Consider the following 24,123-nt stretch of genomic DNA (forward strand, 5'->3'; position numbering starts at 1 on the left):
AACCTTCATTTCAATAAGTTTTTCAATATAATTTATCAAAATAAACTCTTTTCAGCTTATTTAAAAATATATATTAAACATTTAATAAAGTTGTATTTCCAACCACCCCCATAGAATATAGTAAGACGGTATATATTACTACTCAATTAGATATTTGTCACTAACTGGGATGTTCAATGATGTAAATACTAAATACTTCTACCACTTTGGAGTTTGGGTAATAATATATATAACACAAAGCAACAAGATGCTAACTAATAGAACAAACATTACTATAGACAAAATTGGAGGCAAAATTTATATTTCTCTACAATGTGAAACAAACCGCCTGCTCGCAGCGCTCAGTTGCTCGTAGATTAAACTGCGTAAAAGTAAGACGATAGATTAGGATGCCAGGTATGCTACACTGAGATTCACAAAATTGATGCCGAGTTCCCTATCAAAGTTGAAAACATTCTCCTTAACTGGTTCCACTACAAGTAACAGAAAAATTACAAATCAGAAGCAATCCAAAAGATAAAAATGGACACCCAAAATAAATATATATCAACTGAGATATCTATTTATCTATTATCTAAACATACATGCATGTATAACAAGATTTATAAAATTGTCCACCACAGATCTTGGTCCTTGTCTTTCTGCCTGTAAATTTGACAATAAAGGTGTCCCTCCTATGCCAACAATGTCTGCAAATATCATATCAAAAGCAGCATATCAAAACCACCCAATAGCTATTTTCATTACTTGCATGGATTAATTCAGCAACAAATTACATTTTTATCTGGTGACCATGGCAGTCATGCATAATCAGATTCATTAGAAGGGCTGGATGCAAAATAACGAAGCAAAAGATTTATTTGCAAGAACAGTGTGTTATAAAGAAGAAAAACATATCTCAAAAAATTACGAGGGAAAATGAAGAATGAGGATGATAAACATTGGTTTGTAAATTCAACAATGTAGGAGTCAACTTTATGCTGCACGACAGAATCAAGAGACATTTAAAGACTACCTTGTGAACACACACCTGGCAAGCTGAAAAACCAATAGCATCTTATATCTATAAGTACATAAAACAGAAAATTGCATTTTACTACCCTAAAGCATGTGCGACAGATGGGTTGCTTAGCACATTTTATGAACATTAGAGATCAAAATGCACCTCAACAACCAAATCACACATGATCCAAACCTTAAGATACTAATTTGCATTTGACCTACTGATTATCCTGAAATTCCTAAAGACGTATGCCAACAGCAAGAGATAATAAAATGGTAAGTTACAAGCATGAAGATGAATGATATGCAAGAAAATTCACTAAAGAAATAATGGTGTTCAAGGCTTGAAAAACTCACGCAAACCAGTTTCTCACTCCACAACATCCTTCTTGACCATGGTTATCTTGTTAAGATTTTCAGTCGTTCAAATGCACATTGTATTTTATGCCTTTCTTCAATTGCCATACTGATCTCCCCCGATGACTGCATAAAAAACAAAAATGAGCAAAGAAGGGCTACTATAATTTCTGGGAAACCAAATATATTAACAAGACCAGAAAAGTGAAATATATCAAAACAATAAAAAAGTCAAAGCTTAGGATGTATCTGTTGAACTGGAAAATTGCAATTTTCCATTACCACCAGACTTCAATCTAACAAAATCTACTAGCTTGACTATCTCTAACTTACATGGACCTTAGTATAGGTGCACATCAAACTATGAAACCCTTAAGTCAGCCTGAGCAGTGTCACCACACATGGCGCCCCACATTGAACCACCCTAATTTTAGGACTGATGTAACTTGAACTTAATTGTAATGCAATTCTAAGAACAAAATTTATCCCAGAACAGAATTTTCAAGTTGGTTTCAGAGACTCCAATCTTGGGGTCCCTGATTCCACACACCAAACTTTAGCCACCTTCATCACGACACCCAAACCCTAGCAGCCCATCTTCATTACAGCATATCTCTAAACCTGAAGCACCTTCATTGTGCTTAGCCTCTTCTTTTTCTGACTCAGTCATAGGATGTGACTAACCGCGACTGCCACTCTTGCTGCTGCCGGATCATTGATCAACTCCAGTGACCACACCATCTGGAGCTCACCACCAAGACTGACCTATCCCCAGAGTTTCATCCTTGACAGAGCTTCAACACAGCACCACATAGTAGGGTTTCTTGTCAGCACATAAAATTAATATGCCTCATTCCCGTCCTCCATTTGCCTCACCGCAAACACCAATCTGTTCGTTGGGATGTCCTCTATTGATTATGATCCTTTGCTACCCCAGCTGCAACCATTGAGGATGTCATTCCTTCAAACCAGCAGTGTTCTCTCTTAAAACATATGCTTTCTCCACAATGGCTAAGCAAAAAAACTTTGCTACTTAGCCCATTGCCTCCCTTAGGCCTAATGACCTTCCCATATTAGGGCAATCATACCATCTTGATAATCAAAACTATCTATAGTGGGCCCAGTTGATCTGCACAATTCTTAAGGGATGTAAAATGCGGTTCACATTAAAAGGGAGGCTGCGGGTAAGGATGATCCAAAATTTGAGGCTTGGGATGATGACTATTCTCTTATTATGACCTGGTTATGACATTCTATGACTATGGAAATTAGTCGAAAGTTCTTTACTACTGCCAAGGAGATATAGGATAACTTGAACCAAATCCATTCCAAAAAGCAAGAAGTTGCTGCCTGTTATTAATTGAAGAACCAAATTTTTAATGTCAGGCAATGGTCTCTTCTGTGACACAATATTATGGAATTCTGAAAAGACTATGGATTGAATTGGGCCAAACCCAAAACCTGAAGATGAAATGCAATGAGAATTCTACTACTCAACAAGTTTATTGAAAAAAAGGGATTTTTAAATTTCTTTCTGGCCTAATTTTTAAATACGATTCCATTTGGATTCAGTTCTAGGCAAGAAGAACCTCCCTCCTCTGTCAGAAGTTCTCCACACTGTCAGAGGTGAGGAGAATCGCAGGGCTGTAATGTTAGAGGAAAAAAACATGGATGGTTCAGCACTAGCATCTTTAGAAAAGTCACCGAAGTTTGGAACGTTTGTTAAGTTCTCTGAAAAACCTAACAAAGATGACCATTGGTGAACTCAGAGCAAGAAGCATAGTCACACCAAGCAAACCAGCTTCAAGTTACATGTTAAGAAAGATGTCCTTAAATGCATGGGAGGATTCAAAGGGTTCATATAGAGACATGCAAACCAAACAGCTAGTGACTCAGAGGCTGTTTCACTTGAGGAAGAAGAGGAGATTCCTACTCTTAGTAAGATAGAATTAGAATGCCTACAAGCCTTTATTAGCTCCTCTTCATGTAACTCCTTGGGTGTGGTAATATTCAATTCACCAATTCTAATTCACATCACATTATAGGTGCTAATGATTCATAAATTTCCATTCTTAGGCATGGTAATATTCAACTCATCAAATCTTTTCTATTAAAAAATGTTCATGTTCTTAAGCTCTCTAACAACCTTATCTCCATTCATAAACTCACTCATAATCTAAATTGTGCAGTGATCTTCTTTTTATCTTAGTATGTTTTTCAGAATCTTTCCTCAAGGAGGATGATTGGAGTTTTTGAGGAACAAAAAGGGTTGTTACTTTCAGTCTATGCAAAATGAAGTTGACAGTGTTAGAAGAAAGAGGATCAATTCTTGTGATCAATCTTCTTCCTAGTTCTCTCTTCTCAAATTTGGCTTCAATATAGGCTTTTTTAGGCCATTCATCTTTTAGTTTGCTTAAGAGTATGTTTCCTTCTTTGTTTTCAAAAGAGTCTGTTGATCCTTTCCATTGTGATGCCTGTCAGTTTGCTAAATACCATTATGTTATTTTTCCAAAAGAATTTAATAGAAGTAATAAACCTTTAGATCTTATCTATTCCGATGTGTAGAGACCTACTCCTATTGCTAATATTTATGGTGCTAAATGGTTTATATCTTTTATTGATGACTGCACAGGTGTTTTTATCACTTAAGTCAAACACAATTTGTACAAGCAATTAAACACTTAGGGATGGATAATGGATGAGAGTACGTGAACCAGAATTTATCTCAATTTCTACAAGAGAAAGGAGTTGTTCATGAGTTGACACTTAAAGATACCCCTCAACAAAATGGGATGCAGCAAGAGAGAATCGTCTTCTCTTGGAAGTTGTAACGCCATTATTATTTCAGATGAAAGTGCCAAAATCCTATTGTGAAGAAGCAGTTTTGATGGCTGCTTATGTAATCAAAAGGTTACTAGTTGTATTTAGAATGACTCTACTTATGTTCAGTCAATGTCTACCTTTCACTCTTTTGTTCCTATTATGAACAACCTTCAGTTTCGTTACTTTGGTTGAATTGTAATTGTTCACATTCACAGTCAACATCATGAAAAGTTGGATCCTCGTGCTGTTAAGTATATTTTCATAGGGTATATTCCAAATTAAAAGTGCTATAAATATTATTACCCTCTGAGTTGTTAGGTCTATCTCTCATAGATGTCACTTTTAGTGAAACAGTCATTTTACCCTTATCCCCCGCTTCAGGAAGAAAGTCATATGGAAGCTGATTTTTGTTGCTTCTCTCAATTCCATGTCATCTACACCTACATCTACCAAAAGAGAAGAAAACCCAACCTAGTCCAACAACAACTACAAATCGGCCAAACCATGGCTAAGTTCTAACTTCTAATATCATTGATACTAAGTCATTAGATATTCTTTTTGTTAAGAGAGAAAATATTAAATCTGTGTTTAAGGGCACAACGGAGTTATTTCAATTTATAGAGAAGAGTACATAATTATAAAATATACAGTTACTATATTTACAAGATTTTAATAGATTCTAACACTCCCCTTCAAGCTGGAGCATATAGGTCATATGCACCAAGATTGTCACATATGTAGTTAATCCGAGGACACCTTAGTGACTTAGTAAATATGTCTGCTAGTTGGTCATGGGAATTGACAAAACTAGTAGATATTTCCCTGAACATGACTTTCTCTCTGACAAAGTGACAATCAATTTCAATGTGCTTTGTCCTCTCATGAAATACTGGATTTGAGGCAATATGCAAAGCAGCTTGATTATTACATATAAGTGACATATGTGTGACCTCTCCGAACTTTAGTTCTTGAAGCAATTGTTTGAGCCATATAAACTCCTGACTCGCTATAGCTATAGCTATAGCTCGATACTCCGTTTCCGCACTCGATCAGATTACAACATTTTTTCCAAGAGACAAGGTTATCTCAGACAAATATACAGAATCCAGAGGTGAACCTTCTATCTACGGGAGATCCTGCCCAATCTGCATAAGAATATCCCACAACTCAAGTGTGTCCTTTGTCTTCATACAAAAGACCCTTTTCTGGAGCTCCTTTGATGTATCGAACAATGCAATTCACTGGATTCCAATGTTCCTTACATGGAAAGTTAAAGAAATGACTTACTACACTCACTGCAAATGAGATATCTGGATGGGTAACAGTAAGGTAGTTCAACTTCCCTTCTAATCGTCCTTACCTTTCAGGATCTAGAAAAGACTCGGCAAGAGCTTAACATTAGGATCCATGGGAGTGTCGACTGGCTTGGAAGTTAACATTCCTATTTTTTCCAAAATATCCATTGCATACTTCTTTTGGAAAATGATGATCCCATTTTTGGACTGTGCTACTTCTATTCCCAAAAAATATTTGCGTTTGCCAAGATCTTTTGTCTGAAAATGTTTGAAGAGATGTTGCTTCACCTGTGCGATACCACAATGGTCACTACTTGTGATAACAATGTCATCAACATAAACAACCAGGTAGATGCAACCAATAGGTGAGTAACGATAGAAGACAAAATGGTCAGCCTCACTCCGAATCATACCAAACTGTTGAATCACAGTACTGAATCTGCTGAACCATGTTTTAGGTGACTGCTTGAGGTCATGTAAAGATTTTCGCAGTCGACATACAAGACCAGAGGACTCCTCCTGAGGAAAGGAGGTTGCTCCATGTAGACTTCCTCGAGTAGATCACCTTGTAAGAAAGTATTCTTGATATGCAACTGATAGATGTCCAAACAGCTAACTGACGATGGGGTTGCCGTAGTGATCGAAGGTCGGAAGGTGGTAGCACCGGAACAGTGGAGGATGGTGGCGGCAGTGCCGGAAAAAAAAAAAAAAAAAAAAAAAAGGCACCAGTGAACAGTGGGTCCACTGGAAAAAAATGGATTAAGGTTGCCTCTCTAGACTCTAGATACTATGTTGAGGGAGAAAATATTGAATCCATGTGTTTTAGGACACAGTGGAGTTATTTCAATTTATAGAGAAGAGTACATAATTACAAAATACACAGTTACTATATTTACAAGATTCTAACACATTTAAACAATAATGAGCCTAACCCAGATTGTAGGCAAGGCTCAATGCCAAAAACTTTCAGAAAAGCTAATTTATCTATCCCATATTAGACATGACATTTTATGTCTAAAAGGAAGTCCTAGATGAGGCATACTCTCTAAAAAGGGAGAGTCTCTATCCTTGGAAATAGATATATATGCGGACTATACAAGTTCCATATTAGATAGAAGATCCATTTTGAGATATTGTATTTTTTTGAGTAGAATCTAGTAACATGGAGGAGCAAGAAACAAAGCATTGTAGCCAAATCAAGTGTTGAAGCTGATTTTCGAGCTATGACCTAAGTAGTGTGTGAACTACTATGGATGAGGATTATTCTTGATGACCTCAATAAAATTCACTGGTCATGTGAAGCTTCTATCTGATAATAAGTCTACCATCAGCATTTGCCCATAGGCCATAATCCAGTCCAGCATGACAAGACAAAATATATAGAGATTGATCAGCAATTCATTAAAGGAAAACTGGATAGTATTCTCATAGCTACCACACATGTCCCTTCAAACTAGCAGATATTCACTAAGGGATTGGCAGCTGAGCAGTTGTAATAAGTCTACCATCAGAACAGAATTATCAAGTAAACCTTTTCAAAGATAATGATTTATCTTGTAATAAAATAGCTCATTTTATACTAATACATTAATACAAAAACATCTTTGCATGTAATTCATTTCGTATCTGCTCCAACACTATTTCCATGCTAGATATATGTAGCATGCAATAAGCACTCTGCTAGAACTTTATGCAGCAAAGAGGAAAAAATATGGATTAAGTAGTAAATGAGCATATGTATGCATTTTGTGCAAAAGATGTACATTTCAAGGGCAACAGATCCTTAAAAGTTGAAGCCACAGCCTCCCAGTAGAGGAGGTGAACTATCTACACACCAGAGTATAGACAACCACAAAATACTGAACACCTTTATTAAAACTTCACTTTTATCCAATGGAAAGGAATTGCAGATAAGTAATATTTATGAACAAGTTTCAAAATAGCAATTAATACCAGTTCATCAAGGTTAAATCTACCTGTAAAGAAAGAATTTGTTGTATGATGTTATCAATATCTTCCTTGAATAAAGCCAAAATCTGTTGCAATTTAGCATCCTTGTGCATAAACAAGAGTATAGAAGTAACAGCATTCACCCTAATCAAGCAGTTCCTTGTATGTTGAGTACAATTATCAGATATCGGTGACAAACTACTTTTTGTTATAGCTGATCCCATTGTCTTCAACACGAGATTCATAAGTTTGTGGCATCGGTCAAACAAGAAAAAACAAGGTAGAAGATAATAATGCAGAGTACTTAATTGAATGGAGGAAGTGCCCTGTTCATCATCATCTTCTGGAATGCACTGTGATACAATGATAATATAATCAGTTGAAAATACTAAAATCAATTAACACTAGCTAAAATTAAGACCCATTGCTTTAGAAAATAAAAAAAGGCAAAATAAGATACTAGAAACATTGTTAATAAAAAAAAATACAAGGGATGCAAAAAGTCATAAAATAAACAAGAAAATAATTAAATCAATTAATCTCAACAAAAAATTACAATCCATTTGTGTTAGAAAAAAATGAGAAAAAAAAAAGAACAAAACTGATAAATTACAAGAAGCATTTACTACAGCCCGAGAAGATAATAAGAATCTAGCATAAAATTCTTTTTGTAAAAACAAAAGATAATATTTGATAGATGTTGCTTAGAATTAGAAATGCTAGCATGAGAAAATGAAAAGATGTTGATTATTTCTGAAAAATAATACCCATAAGGTTCAAAAATTAGTTTTATACAGCCTCAACTTTTTATTAGCATGGAAAGTTCACCATAAAATTAAATTAATGCAAGAATGATAAAAAAAAAAAAAAAGAATAAAGTCCCAGCTCAATAGTTGGGTGTAAATATGATACCAATCAATCATAATATGTCAAAGATGTTCTATACATCTTGACATTCAAAACAAAACCAAGGACCAAAAGAAAAAAAAAAAACAAGTTTGTTATTTTAAATGTGAAGTATGATTTGGGACTTCCAAATGAATAAAGACACATTAAATGGGTAGGCGACAACATAGCTTGAAACATATATTGATGGCTTGTCATAGGGATTTGGGCAGCAGACTCACCAGCACAACATCCACGAGATATTCAGAAAGATGATGGCCTAGAGTGATAATGCTTTGTTCAGAAAGTCTTGTGGGCTTGCAATCAACTGTAACAAGTATTCTTAGGAGAGAATAACTATTATCCAAAGAAGGCTTTTGTGGCTGTAGTACAAAATATCAGTATGAGAACTCATTCTTCTAGAAAATCACCAAATGAGCCAAAAAGAAGCACCAGGAAAGTAAACAAACAATTGCACCAACTTACTATCTGATCAATTATCACTTTCTCTATCAACTGTAGAACAAGAGAACTGTCACCCATCTGTGCCATGTATGAGCAAAGAATAGTTGTCATTGACTTCAAAGTTTGGCTGCGAGGATCACTCTTAAAACCAGTAGAACTAATTTCTGCAAAATTAAAATAACATTTTTTAAAGCCAGAATACTACCAAAGGTAGGGTAAAATGATAGACAAGCATAGCTAATTCAATCACCCTATATGACTAGGTTAAACTTTTTCCAGGCCTAGGATGACCACAACCTACCTAGCATGTTACAATTATACATGTCAATGGTTAAATATTTCCACAATTCAGTAACTTTGTTAGCTCAAGTACTTGTGTAAATAATGTAAGTCTTGTAATGTTATCTCTAAGTTAAAAAGAAGCAGGATATAAATGGTAGGAGTGTAAATTGGATGGATCAGTAAGGATGAAAATTAGCAATGCAGATATGGAATATGTTTGTCTATTGCCAATTACTACCCCTTCCAATCTTTTCTAATCACCTACTTAGCATAATGGACAAAAAAACTAAATTGAAAAAATAAGAAATGAATATTATCAAAAGTTAGAAGTTCAAATATGTCGGCCAAAAAAGTCTCTGTGAGCTACCAGGAGAAACTTTGAAACGAAAGACCAAGGTGATGAAGACACTCAAGTAATCTGCAATTTTAATATGTCCATCTCTATAGGCTGAATGGAGAATCTCTATGATCCGAAATAAAACATAAGGATCAAGATCAGTACCTGCAATTAGAACAAATTTATTGATATATAAGCATTAACCTAGAAAACTGTACAGAATTTTGATATCATTAGAATCCAATCCTATGCATACTTAAAAGAGATTGGCTATATTGCACATTAGAAGCACCAGCACTGGAAGTTAGTAAAAAGTACTGTACAAGAGTATGCTCCATAGCTTTAACTTATCAAAACACTTATTTCTAAATATTATATGAGAGTCTCTGTGGGAATCTCTTACAGATAATTTAGGAACTATGTTCTAAGCATTAAAATTATCAATGCAACATTTACTTTTGGGGGAAACGTGCCAACTTTCAAATCAACATGATTTAAAACACATTTTAAACTTCTAGATTGATGACATGACAATCACAGGTTTTCAAATTATTTTATTAAATAAATATTGTAATCTTCAAGGACAAACTATAAATACTTCTCAAAAAAACCCACATCAAAGTAAGGAAGACTTCTATGTTATATCTCACATTAAGGCTTTGCTTGGGATATGGAAGAGAGAGAGAGAATGAAACGTTTAAAGGGTAAGGAAGGAGAGAAGGCAGGGTGATACAACCCACACAAGACAGATAACAACAGAAGTAAATAATGCAAAGAAAAGAGAATAGATGTTTGTATTATATGATAGAAAAAGGAAAATACAGAAGGAGAAGATCCCTTCTGTCCCAAAGCCTAGCTCCTTTAGAGTCACCAAAAGGTTCTCTACCCTCACCAAATTAGCAAAAGCATGAATCAATTCTCATCATCCCAATTCTAATATCAAATAACAGAATTATTCTTTCTCTTTTCTCTAACTACCCTTGTTCCCCTACGGTTGCCACCTCAACACTCACATCCCCTCTCTTTTTCTTCCTAACATATACTTTCCAAGTCACAGGCCCTTCACCTCGTGTCTTGGCCAAAGGCTCTTGAGGCGCTTTGTTCACTTGGGTCTCATCAATACCTCCTCTATGAATAGGACTCTTGTCCTCAAGACTTAGTGTAGGAAATTGACTACGGATTACAAGCCCGTCCTCCCAAGTAGATTCCTCTGCTGACTTCCCTTTCCATTGGATGAGCCACTGATTCACACGTTTCCCCTTCTTCACTATACTTCATGAAGCCAACAATGAGACAGGTTCAATTGCTTCTGAGCCTTCATCTTCTAATCCTGTAGGTAACTCAGATTCTGCAGTGTAATTCCCCATAGCCTTCTTCAATAAAGATACATGGAACACGGGATATTTTTGAAGAAGGGGGCAAATTCAGATGATAAGCCACTTCACCAACCCTTTCAACAACTTCAGAAGGTCCATAGTATCTTGCTGAAAGCTTTGGACTGATCCTAGCCGCCAAGGAATGCTGCCTGTGCTGTTTTAGTTTCAAAAACACCCACTCTCCCACATTAAAACTCCTGTCTTTTCTTTGTTTATCAACCTGCACTTTCATACGATCCTGAGCTCTTCTCAAATGCTCCTTGAGTTGTCTGAGAGCTTCATCTTTATCAAGCAGCTCTCTTTGCACAGCCTCAACCCTTATTTCCCCTTTGCATACACCTCACAATCACCGGAGGAGGACGGCCATAGACAGCCTAAGGTAATCAGCCCCTTTGTTCTCAACACCGGGCTTATATATAATCTTAAAATTTTACCCCATCAACTTAGCAACCAAGTTCTATTGATTTCCCGTCATTATAGATTGCTGCAAGAGCTGCTTGAGACTCCTTTGGTATGAATAAACCTTAAACCGTCTTCCTAACAAGTAAGGCCTCCAATGTTGTATGGCTAAAGCAACACCCATTAACTCCTTTTCATAGGCAGACTTTGATAGGTTCCTACTCCCCAAAGCCTTGCTGTAATAAGCTATGGGCCTCTTTTCTTGCATCATAATTGCCCCTACTCCACGCCCAGATGTATCACATTCTAACTCAAAACTTCTTTTCGAAATTTGGTAAAGTTAAAATTGGGGTTGTGATCACCCGTCTTTTCAGTTCTTCAAAAGCCTCTTGATTGGATTCTATTTAAATCCCTCATTTTCGGTCAATTCAGTCAATGGCTTGGCCACCTTGCCATAGTCACTGATGAACTTCCTATAATACCCCATAAGCCCCAAGAATCCTCGAACACCCTTCACATTCAAGGGACAAGTCATTCAATCACACTTTTGACCTTCTCAGGATCAACTTCTACCCCATGGACAGACACGTGTCCTAAATACTCAATACTCATCCGGCCAAAACTACACTTTTTCTTATTGGCATATAACTATTGCTGCCTCAAGGTACTTAAAACATCATTCAGGTGATTTAGATGGAACTACCAATCACGGCTGTATACAAGGATATCGTCAAAAAATACAAGAACATACCTCCAGAGCACTACACAGAAAACTTCATTCATGAGGGACTGAAAAGTGGAGGGTGCATTCATCAATCCAAAAGGCATTACTAAGTACTCGTAATGGCCTTCGTGGGTTTTAAACATAGTTTTAGATATGTCTTCTTCCTTCATATGAACTTGATGGTACCCAGATTTCAGATCCATCTTAGAAAAGAACTTGGATCCATGTAATTCGTCCAATAACTCTTCAATCACTGGTATTGGAAACTTGTCTGGAACCGTAGCCCAGTTTAAAGCCCTATAATCAACACACATCCTCCAATTATTGTCTTTTTTTTTTTTTCATCAATATAAATGGACTAAAATAGGCACCATGGCTGTGACAGATGTGCCCATTCCTTATTAGTTCTTGAACTTGCTTATCTATTTCACTTTTATGGAGATAGGGATAGCGGTATAGCCTTACATTAATGGGACCTTGCCCAGGAATCATGTTTATGGCATGTTCGGGTAAGCCCTTTGGCTCAATGAACACTTCTATTAAGATGTTGCACATTGATTAGGAATAGAGCCAGAATACTCCTAATAAAGGTCAGGGCAGTCTTCCTCCTATAAGCTAACTTTTGAGAGTGAGTTAGGCCCAAGTTTCTTAACATGGTTTCAGAGCCTATTCAATTTGAATTTGAGCTACTCACAGATGTCCAGTCCTGTTGGGTTCACCCATGCAGATGTCCAGTCCTGTAAGTTTCACGCACCAGATGCCCAGCCCTGAGCGTGAGAGGTGTGTTAAAATGTCCCACATTAGTTAGGAATAGAGCTAAAGTATTCCTTATAAGGGCCAAGGTAGTCCTCCTCCAATGAGCTAGCTTTAGGGAGTGAGTTAGACCTAAGTTTCTTAACAACATCATCAAATTGGGCCAGCACCTCCTCTAACTCCTTTTGTTGTGACTTACTCAATGTTATGTTTTCCTCCTTCAAAGACCCTTTTTCCTCAATGAGCCCTGACCCCAACAATGCTTGCAATGAAGAGCTTTTCCATTCCTTGTGGTACCCCTTTCAAGAGCCTTTGGTCATGTATAGTGTCCCACTCAACACCTGTTTCCCCCAATCGATGGTCATTTCTCCAAAGGAAATTAACCACGCCATGCCTAGGATCATATCTAGATCCTCTAGGTCAAATAGGAAGACGTCAATTACTTTACAACCACCTTAATCCCCTTACAAGCTCCAAAAGTTTCAATTTTGTGTCCATCTCCCATTAAAATTCTCATCTTCTTCGTGGACTCCCACACCCAACCCATCGTTTCCACTAGCTTGCAAGATATAAAATTATGGATAGCTCCATTGTCTACCAAAATCAACATAGGGACTTCATTTACCTTCCCTTGCAGCTTCAGAGTCGGGAGAGATTTTCCATTGCATGCTTCAAAGCTTTTAAGGCACAAAGCGCTGCATTCTTCATCGATTTTATCGCCCTCGTCATCTAGGTTTTCCCCTGTTCCCTGACTCATTTCCTCATCTTCACACGTGACTTTGATTTTAACGCCCACTAAAATAACTCTCAATTGTTTCACTGGGCATTGATGGAACGGCCCATATTGTCCCCCCACATTTGAAATACAGGCCTTTTTGCCACCTGTCTAGGAGCTCCTAGTAGGTCATGTTTATTTCCCCTCTCATGCAGCCCATTCCGTGTTTTTTCATTTCTTGCCTCTTTCTAATTTAGGCCTGGCCCATCAACACCACCCCCTGTGCCCTGTACCCTGTACCTTCTGGGTCACACGACCCACGTAATTAGAAACGGATTTTTGACCTGCATAGCTTCCTCCTCCTCCTCCTCGAGGCTCTCCTTTCCCCCACACTCCTCTGTTTCTCCCTCCTAACTCCAGCTCCACCACACGTGCGGCATTCATTATCCACTCACAAGATAACGGTTGCACCATGTTCATACTTCGCAACCACGCACATATTTCTTCACATAACTCGTGAATGAAATAAGCAAAATATTGATCATCGTGAAGCTTGGGAACCTGAGCAATCAACAATTCAAACTTCTGGATATACTTGTCCACATTTCTTGATTGACGCAAGGTCGTAAGCTGCTCATATATGCTTCCTTCTCCCAATCCTCCAAATAGTTCCATCAATTCTCTCTTAAAATCGTCCCAAGTCAGATTCTCGTAGTTGTTGAGCAGAGCATTGAAAAAGTGTATGGTTCCTCCTTTCATACATAGTTGTGTCAGGTTCACTTTCACCACTTCATTGGTTTCCTGCACTCTAAAGTATATCTCAGCTCTCGTCAGCCACCCAGCTGGGTCTTCCCTGTTGAACACGGGAAGTTCAATCTTTTTAACAGATTGATGGAACTCATCGAGGGCTTCTCCGACTAACAACTTCCATCGACTGTGTGATCCCACTGTCTTCTCCTCTCTTGGTGGCTCTTGTTCCTTCGGAACCACTGAGTTTTCCCCTTCGTCTTGGTGCACTTCCCTTGATTCCTCGTCATCAACTCTAACATCTTCAACTAGGTTTCAGCTGCCTCCTTTCTCATGGCTTCCAATGTCAATTGGTTCTGCACTCTTATGTCCACAACCACCCACAAACGCATGATTTTGCTTTTGACATTTTCAACTCTAGCCTCCATTTCCTCCGCCTCCTTAGTGACTACTGATTTCGTTCTACTGTTTTTTCCTTTTGGTGGCATCCACCGGTGATATTATCCAGCAATGTTATCCAGTAGGTCGGACCAGTTTGATACAACCCACACAAGACAGATAACAATAGAAGTAAATAATGAAAGAAAAGGGAATATATGTTTGTATTATATGATAGAAAAAGGAAAATACAGAAGGAGAAAATCCCCTCTGTCCCAGAGCCTAGATCCTTTAGAGTCACCCAAAAGGTTTTCTACCCTCACCAAATTATCCAAAAGCATGAATCAATTCTCATCATCCCAATTCTGATATCAAATAACAGAATTACTCTTTCTCTTTCCTCTAACTACCCTTGCTCCCCTAAGGTTGCCACCTCAGCACTCACATCCCCTCTCTTTTTCTTCCTAACATATACTTTCCAAGTCATAGGCCCTTCACCTCATGTCTGGGCCAACGGCTCTTGAGGCCCTTTGATAAATATTGTAATCTTCAAGGAAAAACTATAAATACTCCTCAAAATAACCCATATCAAAGTAAGGAAGACTTCTATGTCATATCTCACATTAAGGCTTTGCTTGGGAGATGGAAGAGAGAGAGAATGAAATGTTTTAAGGGTAAGGGAGGAGAGGAGAAGGGAGGGGGAGGGGGTTTAATAAAAATTCCCCAAAACTGGAGGAACATAAAAATATGGGCTAAAAGGGTTTATGAAACTTCTTTCTCTCATCTAAAAACTTCCAAATAAGGATTATCATCACATAAACCTTCTTCCCTCCCAAGAACTAACTCACAACATAACTCATCAACATAGCCCATAATTCGATCCAACATGACAAGACAAAACATATAGATATTGATCGACCCTTCATTAAAGAGAAACTAGATAATGGTCTAATAGCTACCACATTCCTTTCCAAAGGTCAATCACCAAATTGAAGAGAAATGTTGTGAACAATGTTATCAATGGCATATGGCAGGGCACGGTAGATAGCCAAAAAACTGCCATAAAGTTATGGCGGGTTATGACAATTGACAAAAGTATGTCGGATATAATAAAATATATAAAAGAATACTACAGGTCATAAGAAATGAGATATGATGAACTTGCCAGCATGTATCATGGTAATATTTAAAAATATTCATCATTCATTGTGCATATGATAATTGGTAAATTATTAAGTGATGAGATATGATGAACTCAAAACAATAAAAAATCTCAGGTTGGTGAAATTTTAAAGAAGTGTGAAAGCTTACTTAGGCAACAACATGCTATTGACTTTAAAATAGGTAAGTCCAAATGAGAGAAATAGTAAAGGGAACATAAAGAGAGCTCTTGACATTCTCGAGGAAGCCTGAGAAAAGGACCATAACATATATGTCCTAAAAGAGAAAAAAGCAATACAATTAGAAGACAAGAGTAACTATGCGTGGTGAATTATTAATATTGAATCAATAGCATGTTTGTGTTTACCTCCTTCTTGACATGTGCAATAAAAATCTTGCAATGAATTCTGCATGTTGTCATACATGTAAACAAGTGATGAATTCAACAAAGCACATTGTCCAATACGAAGTTGAAGACGTAACGCGACCTATGATGAACATTAATATCTCAAAATTCTGCCAAATCCAGGAATTTCACATAAAGAGCTGCTTTTCAAAATCAACATAACAATTACATAGGAGCAGGCTGGGTGTTTATCTCCAAGCTGCATCAGCAACAGAGGGAGATCTCTAATCCAAGCAAGTAAAGCATTTTGAAGTTCTAAATTTTCTGGATTGCTTGTCTCCAGGGAAAGCATGCTTTGGATCTAGATTTGAACCATATACAAAAACACGAGTTAATGAGGAATGAGAGAAGAGGAGAGGGTTATAAAATCATTTTCATAAGATTATCCAAGTTTCAAGAATTTCAAGGATGTTCTCAAAATGAGAGGAAGCCAAACTCACAGGAGTTAGCATATCTTCAATAGCAGAAAGACAGGCCAATTTCAGCAAGGAACCTGGTTTGCTTTCCCTGAATGTCTGGGTAAAAGCCTGTCAGTGCCACAAATTCCATTTTAATAGCAACATCAAAACCTTTACAGGGAAGGAAAAACATCAAAACATAAACACAATAGAAGTGAATACAATACCAGAATTTTTACTTTGTTTCTTATTCTCTAGAATTTACGAAGGAAATAGTGAAACAAAATATTACTTTCGGCATATCCTTCAAACATCTTGGAAACATGAAACAATTATAACAAATGACAATTTTGTAATTATAAATGAAAACTTATCAGCAGATAATGAAAACAATAAAGAAACCAAAAGCCACCAAATATTCAGAAAATCCAAATATCCAAAATTAATGACTTCCAACAAAAATAAATTAATATCTAGAATTCATGTGGCAGGTCAAACCTGAAGAAGACGAGATATTCCATAGCTTGCCCCATGTGAAACAAATTTGGGAATAAAGGAAAGGAGCTGAACTAGATGCTTTTCCCAGATAGCCTTACCAGACTGTGCAGCTCTGCAGAACTGTATATGACAAATTCCGATCAAATAGAGGAATAGAATGACTATTATTTTCAACTTAATGAAATTTAAAAGAACTAGCATATGTATTAAACCTTCCCCAGCAGTGCATTTTCAATGAACTCCAGAAATCTCTCCAACAAATCAGGAGGAAGACAGATACATTCATTTAATTCAAAAAATATTTTTGCAATGACCATGTTCAAGTCAAGCACCCTATCATAATCCTGCAAAGCAAAGGCAAAAAGAATTAGTTTATTTGAAAATAAAGGAATATCATAGTTCTGCTGCTATAAAATGGAACCCGATCACCATAATTCACCACAGTACAATTTATAGGGGTAAACTAAATATAGTTGAACATAACATCATAACATGCCAAACTTGAGAGCTGATGTCCAAAGCAAATACATAAATCAATATGTTCCTCACATGCCTTGTCAAAAGACAATTTATTCAATTTTTCAGGACCAATTGTACTTGATATTAATTCCTCAGAGGAAAACAAAATTTATTGAAGGGAAAAGCAGGAATACAACTATGAGGATAAGATATCCTCCAAACAGAAGAGACAAGAAAAAGTATTATGACAGTCTATCCTCGAACCTAATTAGGGAATGGACCTGACTTAATTCAGGAATCTCCTTAGTAGGCATACAAAGAAAATTTTGAGAGCTACATCTCCTCCTGTGTACTCTGTCTTATCTTCTTAAAAAAATGTCTTATTTACAGGTAACAACCAAACCAATACCTAATTAATTAACTTAGCAAACCAGAATATTTGATGAAATGTAGTCAAATTTACATTGAATGAATTATAAAGGGGGAAAATAGCCAATCTGAAAAGCTCTATCTTCTCTTTAGACTCCCAGTTTACAATTATTGTTCTACTCCCCATTACCCACTAAAGCGTAAAATAAACACACACACACACAAACACGCACATACCCTTTCTGAAAGTTGATGCACTGGATTGAGGGGGAAAAGTGGAAATAATTTCTTCAAGAGTGCAGATGAGATAGCAACATCCCACACAGCCAAATGAGGTCCACCTTGAGTACTTGGGGATTCTGCATCCTTATCAGTCTCATATGCAAAAGACCTAACTATAAGATCTATGCAATTAAGAATGGATGCCATACAACCAAAAGACTTCCCTTCAAGACTGTCCATACCATGAATCAATGGAATAAATTCCAGGAAACTATTTATTAATACTGGCACTAGATCCTTCAGTTTCTTTATGATATGAGAAAAACCTACAGAAAGAGATAAAAATGGAACAGGGCGGTCAAACAATTATTGAGAACATAGAAAGCTTAACAAACCTATTAGATATTTGAAAATTATGCAAACTCATGCAACAGCAGTCAATTAGTTATTTCTTTCAAAACCAAAATGTATTTTTTACGTACCATTAGAGCTCATAGCCATATCAGCTTCAAAAGCATGTAATACCCTTTGCCCAGTATCATCCTATCAAAATTAGAAAAACCATTAGAAATAAATTAGAATGCAAGAACGGCAGACAAAATAAAATCTGTGTTAATCACAGTGAGAAGATGTTTTACCCAGCAGAAACCTACCAGGTCTGAAAAACCTAGACTTTATATCATAAGTCATAACTCCCACTCTCTCATAATTTATGTATTTATCCAGATAGTAATGTGTATTATGATTTGTGCAATATTATAAAGTACTAAACCTATCCTGAGCAAAAGTTACAAGTTGGCATAATTCAATCGCTGCATAAAGCTAGAAGTGGAAAAAAAATGACAAAAGAGATTGCCAAAATAAAAAAGCAAGAGCAGGTTTATGTCATGCATAGAAATACCAAAGCTTACAAAGACTGGACAAAGCATTTCAAATTGTTGACTCGTGTCACAGAGTCTTACCAATATTAACAATTAAATAAAACACAATACCTTATTATGCATATCAGTTTCTTCTTTATTCCATGGCAGGAGTGACAAGCAGCGAACCAACCCAGCAAGAGCATCTTTTAGTTTTCCTTTGTCTTGTAAATAGTACTGGTTCTTCCTTAGAATATCCTCATAATTCTGAAAAATCTGTTAACCATCCAACCAACCAACATTACAGGGAATTATAAGCCTCAAATACAGAAATACATTACAGGAAAGATATAAAATTCAATTCAGGAAGGTTCAAAGAATAAAAGTATGCAGATGAAGAATAGAATAAAACAACAGGCTAGGATATAAATAAAAGAATGACGGCACACAAACCCTTTATGACAAACCATGGGAAATAGAAATGCATTCAGTCAGCATGTATTTTGCCAGCAAAACTAAGAAATAATTAGTAGAAATATTTTTTGTACTTTGAAACAAATTTCATGAATTTCCTCAGACTCAGACAATTGTTCAAACTGCATAGTTAAAAACATCATATCGACCAGATGACAATTCAAAATAAAAGGAAATTGGAAATAAGAATATTTAAAATAACAAGGAAATTGCTCAAGTAAGTTTTAAGCTATTGTCGGGGAAAACACAACAAGTTCTGTCAAACCCAAAGATATTTAAGCATTAGCTTGTTTTTCACTTTCTATTGCTAGGCAACATTCCAACACAAAAAGTAATTTAAAATTTAAAGATCCCTTGCATGAAACTGCATAACAAAAGTGCGGATAAAGTGATTCTTATTTTCACTGATCTAAGAATGATTACAACAGAGGTATTTAAAGGAATAGAATTCCAAATCTGAGCTCAAATACAAGCCTATAATTCTGTAATTACAGCTGCACATTAGAGAAATCAGGGATTATGGTTTATTTTGGAAAAGATAACTTCCTGATTATGGTGTGCACCAGATCCTGATTAATTGTTGCCTTAACGGCACTGGATTTCAACTTATTTCTTCCTTAATGTACCGACAAAAAGCATTGACACTTGGCCAATATATAAATAAAAGCTTCATCTGTCAAGAGGTGGATGCAGTATCCAATTACAAGGGCATCAGTAAATTGACAGGAGCCCACAACAGCAGCTATTGCATGAGTAAATCACCTACAACCCTTCCCCCCATCACCATCAAACAAAGAGTAGCATCTTGAAACAAAGCACAAGATTTCGAGGGGCAATTCTAACATATTGGTAAAGAAATTTAGAATACGGACAGATAGTATCACCTTTTCTGCATAAGAAGAAAAGGAAGGAGGATAAAACTCAAGAACAAGGTCTAAGAAATCAAATGCCATGATCCGAATATCAACCGCCAAATGAGTCATTGCATTGAAAATGTAAGCCATCAATAGAGAAATGATCAGCTCTTGATTATCCTTCAAAATATAGGGAGAACTGAGTATCAGAATAAGGCAAATGATGTTAAATAAAAAAAAAAAAATCTTTACTGTAATGATATAATCATATAAAGATTACAGGATGCATCACAGGAAAAGACAATAGATCCTCAGAATCAGAATTCAAAAACAATGAGGATAGCAATCAGCCTCAGGTAGTATATGTAATGCAGCCTGACATCTTATGCATCATAGATTAATAACCAGAGGCAATATAACAAAACAGAAATCATGAGAAAAAAACATCATTTATTTTTTCAAGAGAAAAACATATCAAGTATCAGGTTTCCAACTTGGTAACTGCAAAAGAATATAATAAGGATAGTCTTCCTCTAAAGTGAACATGTCTCTGAAGTAAGCAACTAGGAACTATCCACCCTTGAATTTTAGTGGATTAAGATAAAAATGCATCTTAAATTAATTTAAAAGTGGGCACACTGTTGCTAGCTCAGTTTAGAGACAAACTCAGTTTGGAGCTTTTTCCATGTTATAATAAAAAACACGGTAATCTATATATGTATCCGTCACTTCCATTTAATTGCATATTTCAATATCACTTTAAAAAGAAAAACTAACATGTATCCATTTGCATTAGTGTACCATAATAAAATTCAACAATTCTGAATAGAGAAAACATGAAATGATGATGCACTGCACCCCCCCCCCCAATGACAATTATGGAAAGATGTTTGAGTCATAAAATCTTGCAGGAAATATATATATATAATCTTCTGAACAAATAAATGATAAGCACATTATTTTCTAAAAGGCAGAATATTCTGAAGTCAAAAGATCAAAATATTACCACAAAGGTATATTTAAACTAATTTTACAAAATTTGATGAATTGGAAATTAATATTTCCCTGATTGAAATCCTTTACAAATGCTATATATTTGAGTTTCTAAGAGATAAAAAGTTTCTCTGCAAAACATTTGTATAAATGCAACAAGTCAGAATAGCTCAACAACATATATTTTTGGGTGAATGAGTAGGGTGTAGGATGAAAATATTGTGCATCTTTAGCTGGAGAGTGGTTAATATGGCAGGAGCATGATTCCAGAACTTTTAGCTATAAATTTCTTCTACACCCCCCCCCCTTTGGGTATTGTGGACCTTTGCTGATAAAATTTGAAAGGGTGTATCTAATTCAAGCAAGCACAGGGCTGCACTTTTTAAGTGATGCACTTTTTCATTGTTTCTTTTCTCTCTAGTGTGTCATATGCAGCTTTAGGACAATTGTTGATCCTCCTGCTTTGTATTATTTCTTGCTTCTACATGAACTCTTATGAAAAAGAGAAGAGAATAAACGCTGCAGCCTAGAATATTTTATGCTTCCAAATGATGATGGAGCATCTTGACAATTTGTCAGAAAGTAATGTAGTAAACAAAACGGAAAGTACCTCTTTACATCCAGGTAATATCACTGCTTTAAAAAGATCGTATAATGATTTTCGAACCACTTTATCATCATCACCAATGCGCTCACGAATTTTTTCTACAGCAGCATATTTGTGCAACTTCAGTTCAGCTGGATATCTGATGAATAAGTCCTTAATACCCATCAATGCATCTGTATTTTTTGGGGTGGAAAAAAAATAGTATTAATATAAGGACCACTGAATTTAAACAAAAATTTGAATGCTCAACTGGATTAAATTAGGAAGCAATATTAATTTATCATATCAAAGGTCAAAAAATAAGAGAATATTAGGAATAAAAACTGAGCCAACAAAGTGAAGTAATCATGACATGCCATTAGAGTAAATTTCATAAGATCCAAGCAATATAATTACGATTAAATTAATCTGTTAGTCTCTGAACTTTTTGCTAATGTTTAAATAGGTTCCTATACTATAAAAGTTTATAACTGGAAATTTATTTTCAATTGGGTCTGCAGGTTAGAATTTTGTCAAACTGAACAGAATATTCTTGATACATATTCAAGTACAAGGACCTATTTGAAAAGTCTCAAATAGTTCAGGAACCAGGGCACTAGTTTAATTATTCTATAGGTCCCTCCCTGAACTATATGGAAATTTTCAATAGATCCCTGTAATTTGACAGGGATCAAGAATATCTGATTTGATAGACCCCGCTAAGTCCTAACCCAAAGACCCAATTAAAATGATTTATGTGTTCATGGTCCACAATTAGTTGGTTTGAGGCTTAAACTCAAACCGAGCTGATCTCCACCATTCCTAAAATTGTATAAACTAAACCAGAACCAAGGTTTTGATTTGGTGGTTTGGTTCCAAACCAAGGGTCATTGCTATTTCAATTCATAAAAATGTTCTACTAATTATAACACAAAATACATTACATTTGTAATTCTATAATAGATAGAATTACCTAAGTACCTCATACATTAGTCATATTCCCTATCCATGTTAGTAGCAAGTGCATAAGTACAAATTGGCTCAAACTTTTAAGATTAATCAATAACTGAATAAATTAACCTTAATTGAGCTGAAAAATTTTGTTCAACTCAGTTTATCAAGATTAATCTTTTTGAGGATTCTATTGCTTTCAAACACAGAATTTTTTTCTGTATAGAATTAATCACACTTAAACGCACATTTAAAGCCAGTCATACAATGACAACACGTTCAAAAAAATAAACATATACCTCTACGAACTTTTGCATTGTGATGAGATGTTTGCTGCAGAAGTTCTTTCAGAGTCAAACCTTTTTTGTTCACAGCTAAACCAGCCTTCTCCGCTGCTACGCTCTGCTCTGGCAGAACAATTGCTGTAAAGAAGACAGTCCACATTGTTATTTTCATCAATAAAAACAAACACGTAATTAAGTTGATATAGCAAATTTCACCACGTCTCTTGCACTTTGCCTCACTAACACAGAAAATTGTAAATAAACACATCACAAACAAAACCTATGCAAAAATTAGAGGAGAAGAATACCTTTAGATTTAATTTCAGTATTAGTAGTATTCTTAGGCGGTGGCAGTTTCCTCCCAACCTTCCGCCTTATTTTCTGAAATTTTGAAACAAGTGACACGCATTAAAAGGCTTCAAAAAACACATAAACATAGTTACACATATAACAGGGTTGTGCTGGGACAATAGAGGAACCTTAAAGTCGATGCCATGCTGCTTCTTGGAGTTGGCTTTAGAACGAGTCATGTTGCTCTAATAAGAAGAAGCTGTTTTAGATTCTAGTGTCCTTCATTCGAACTCACGGGAAGCAAAATTGTAATCATAAATAAACTTTTCTCAAGTTTAAAAATAATCAGTGAAGTTCTGTAGGAAGAAAAAGTTATACACTACACTGATCGTAAAGCAAGCGAGTAACATATAACAAACAACAAATAATAATGGTTTGAATTGGGAGCGAGAACGGATTTTCTAACCTAAGAACGTTACCAGAAGGTTGGGCCTTCCTCTGCGGTGGCCACAAGACGAATGTTATAATAATCCAACACCCCCATTTTCAGAGCCCAATGGATTCTTGTCATAGAACCATGGGCTTTTCTATTTTTTAACTAGCCTTTTGAGCTTTAACATTAATTTAAAATATGTTTTTTCTCTTTGATTATTTATCCAACTGAATAATTGTACATTCTTTAATTTATTTTATTAATATTAAAATTTATTAAATATTAATTTTAAAATATTCAATCAAATAATTTTTATTTTATTAAAGCATAATGAATATTTAAACAACATTGGTCAATCAACTATATTTAGATCTTTCAAAACTCATATTTCTAAAT

The 24,123-nt window shown here is 35.8% G+C and overlaps 1 protein-coding gene across 2 annotated transcripts; it reads right to left on the reverse strand.

Moving 5' to 3' along the window:
- Positions 1-181: 181 nt before the first annotated feature.
- Positions 182-23,825, reverse strand: LOC113860993. 2 transcript variants are annotated; one of them, XM_027493589.1, is made up of 22 exons: positions 23,774-23,825; positions 23,483-23,539; positions 23,312-23,384; positions 23,019-23,141; positions 21,793-21,962; positions 20,220-20,369; positions 18,994-19,137; positions 18,484-18,544; positions 18,017-18,327; positions 17,164-17,295; positions 16,952-17,071; positions 16,496-16,582; positions 16,225-16,356; positions 16,017-16,137; positions 15,800-15,925; positions 9,427-9,561; positions 8,799-8,941; positions 8,555-8,695; positions 7,454-7,780; positions 1,360-1,485; positions 585-689; positions 184-473 (listed from the first exon to the last, which is right to left on the reverse strand). In XM_027493589.1, the coding sequence occupies exons 2-20, from the start codon at positions 23,531-23,533 to the stop codon at positions 1,402-1,404; spliced, it is 2,631 nt and encodes an 876-aa protein (XP_027349390.1). In that variant the 5' UTR covers positions 23,534-23,539; positions 23,774-23,825; the 3' UTR covers positions 184-473; positions 585-689; positions 1,360-1,401. The 2 variants fall into 2 exon arrangements, with proteins under 2 accessions (XP_027349391.1, XP_027349390.1); XM_027493590.1 differs by lacking the exons at positions 15,800-15,925; positions 23,774-23,825 and having other exon boundaries at positions 182-473; positions 23,483-23,737.
- Between the last annotated feature and the right edge of the window lie 298 nt (positions 23,826-24,123).

The sequence above is a fragment of the Abrus precatorius genome, unplaced genomic scaffold, assembly GCF_003935025.1.
Source record: "Abrus precatorius isolate BTA unplaced genomic scaffold, Abrus_2018 Scaffold3, whole genome shotgun sequence".
In the NCBI taxonomy this organism is placed as follows: Eukaryota; Viridiplantae; Streptophyta; class Magnoliopsida; order Fabales; family Fabaceae; genus Abrus; species Abrus precatorius.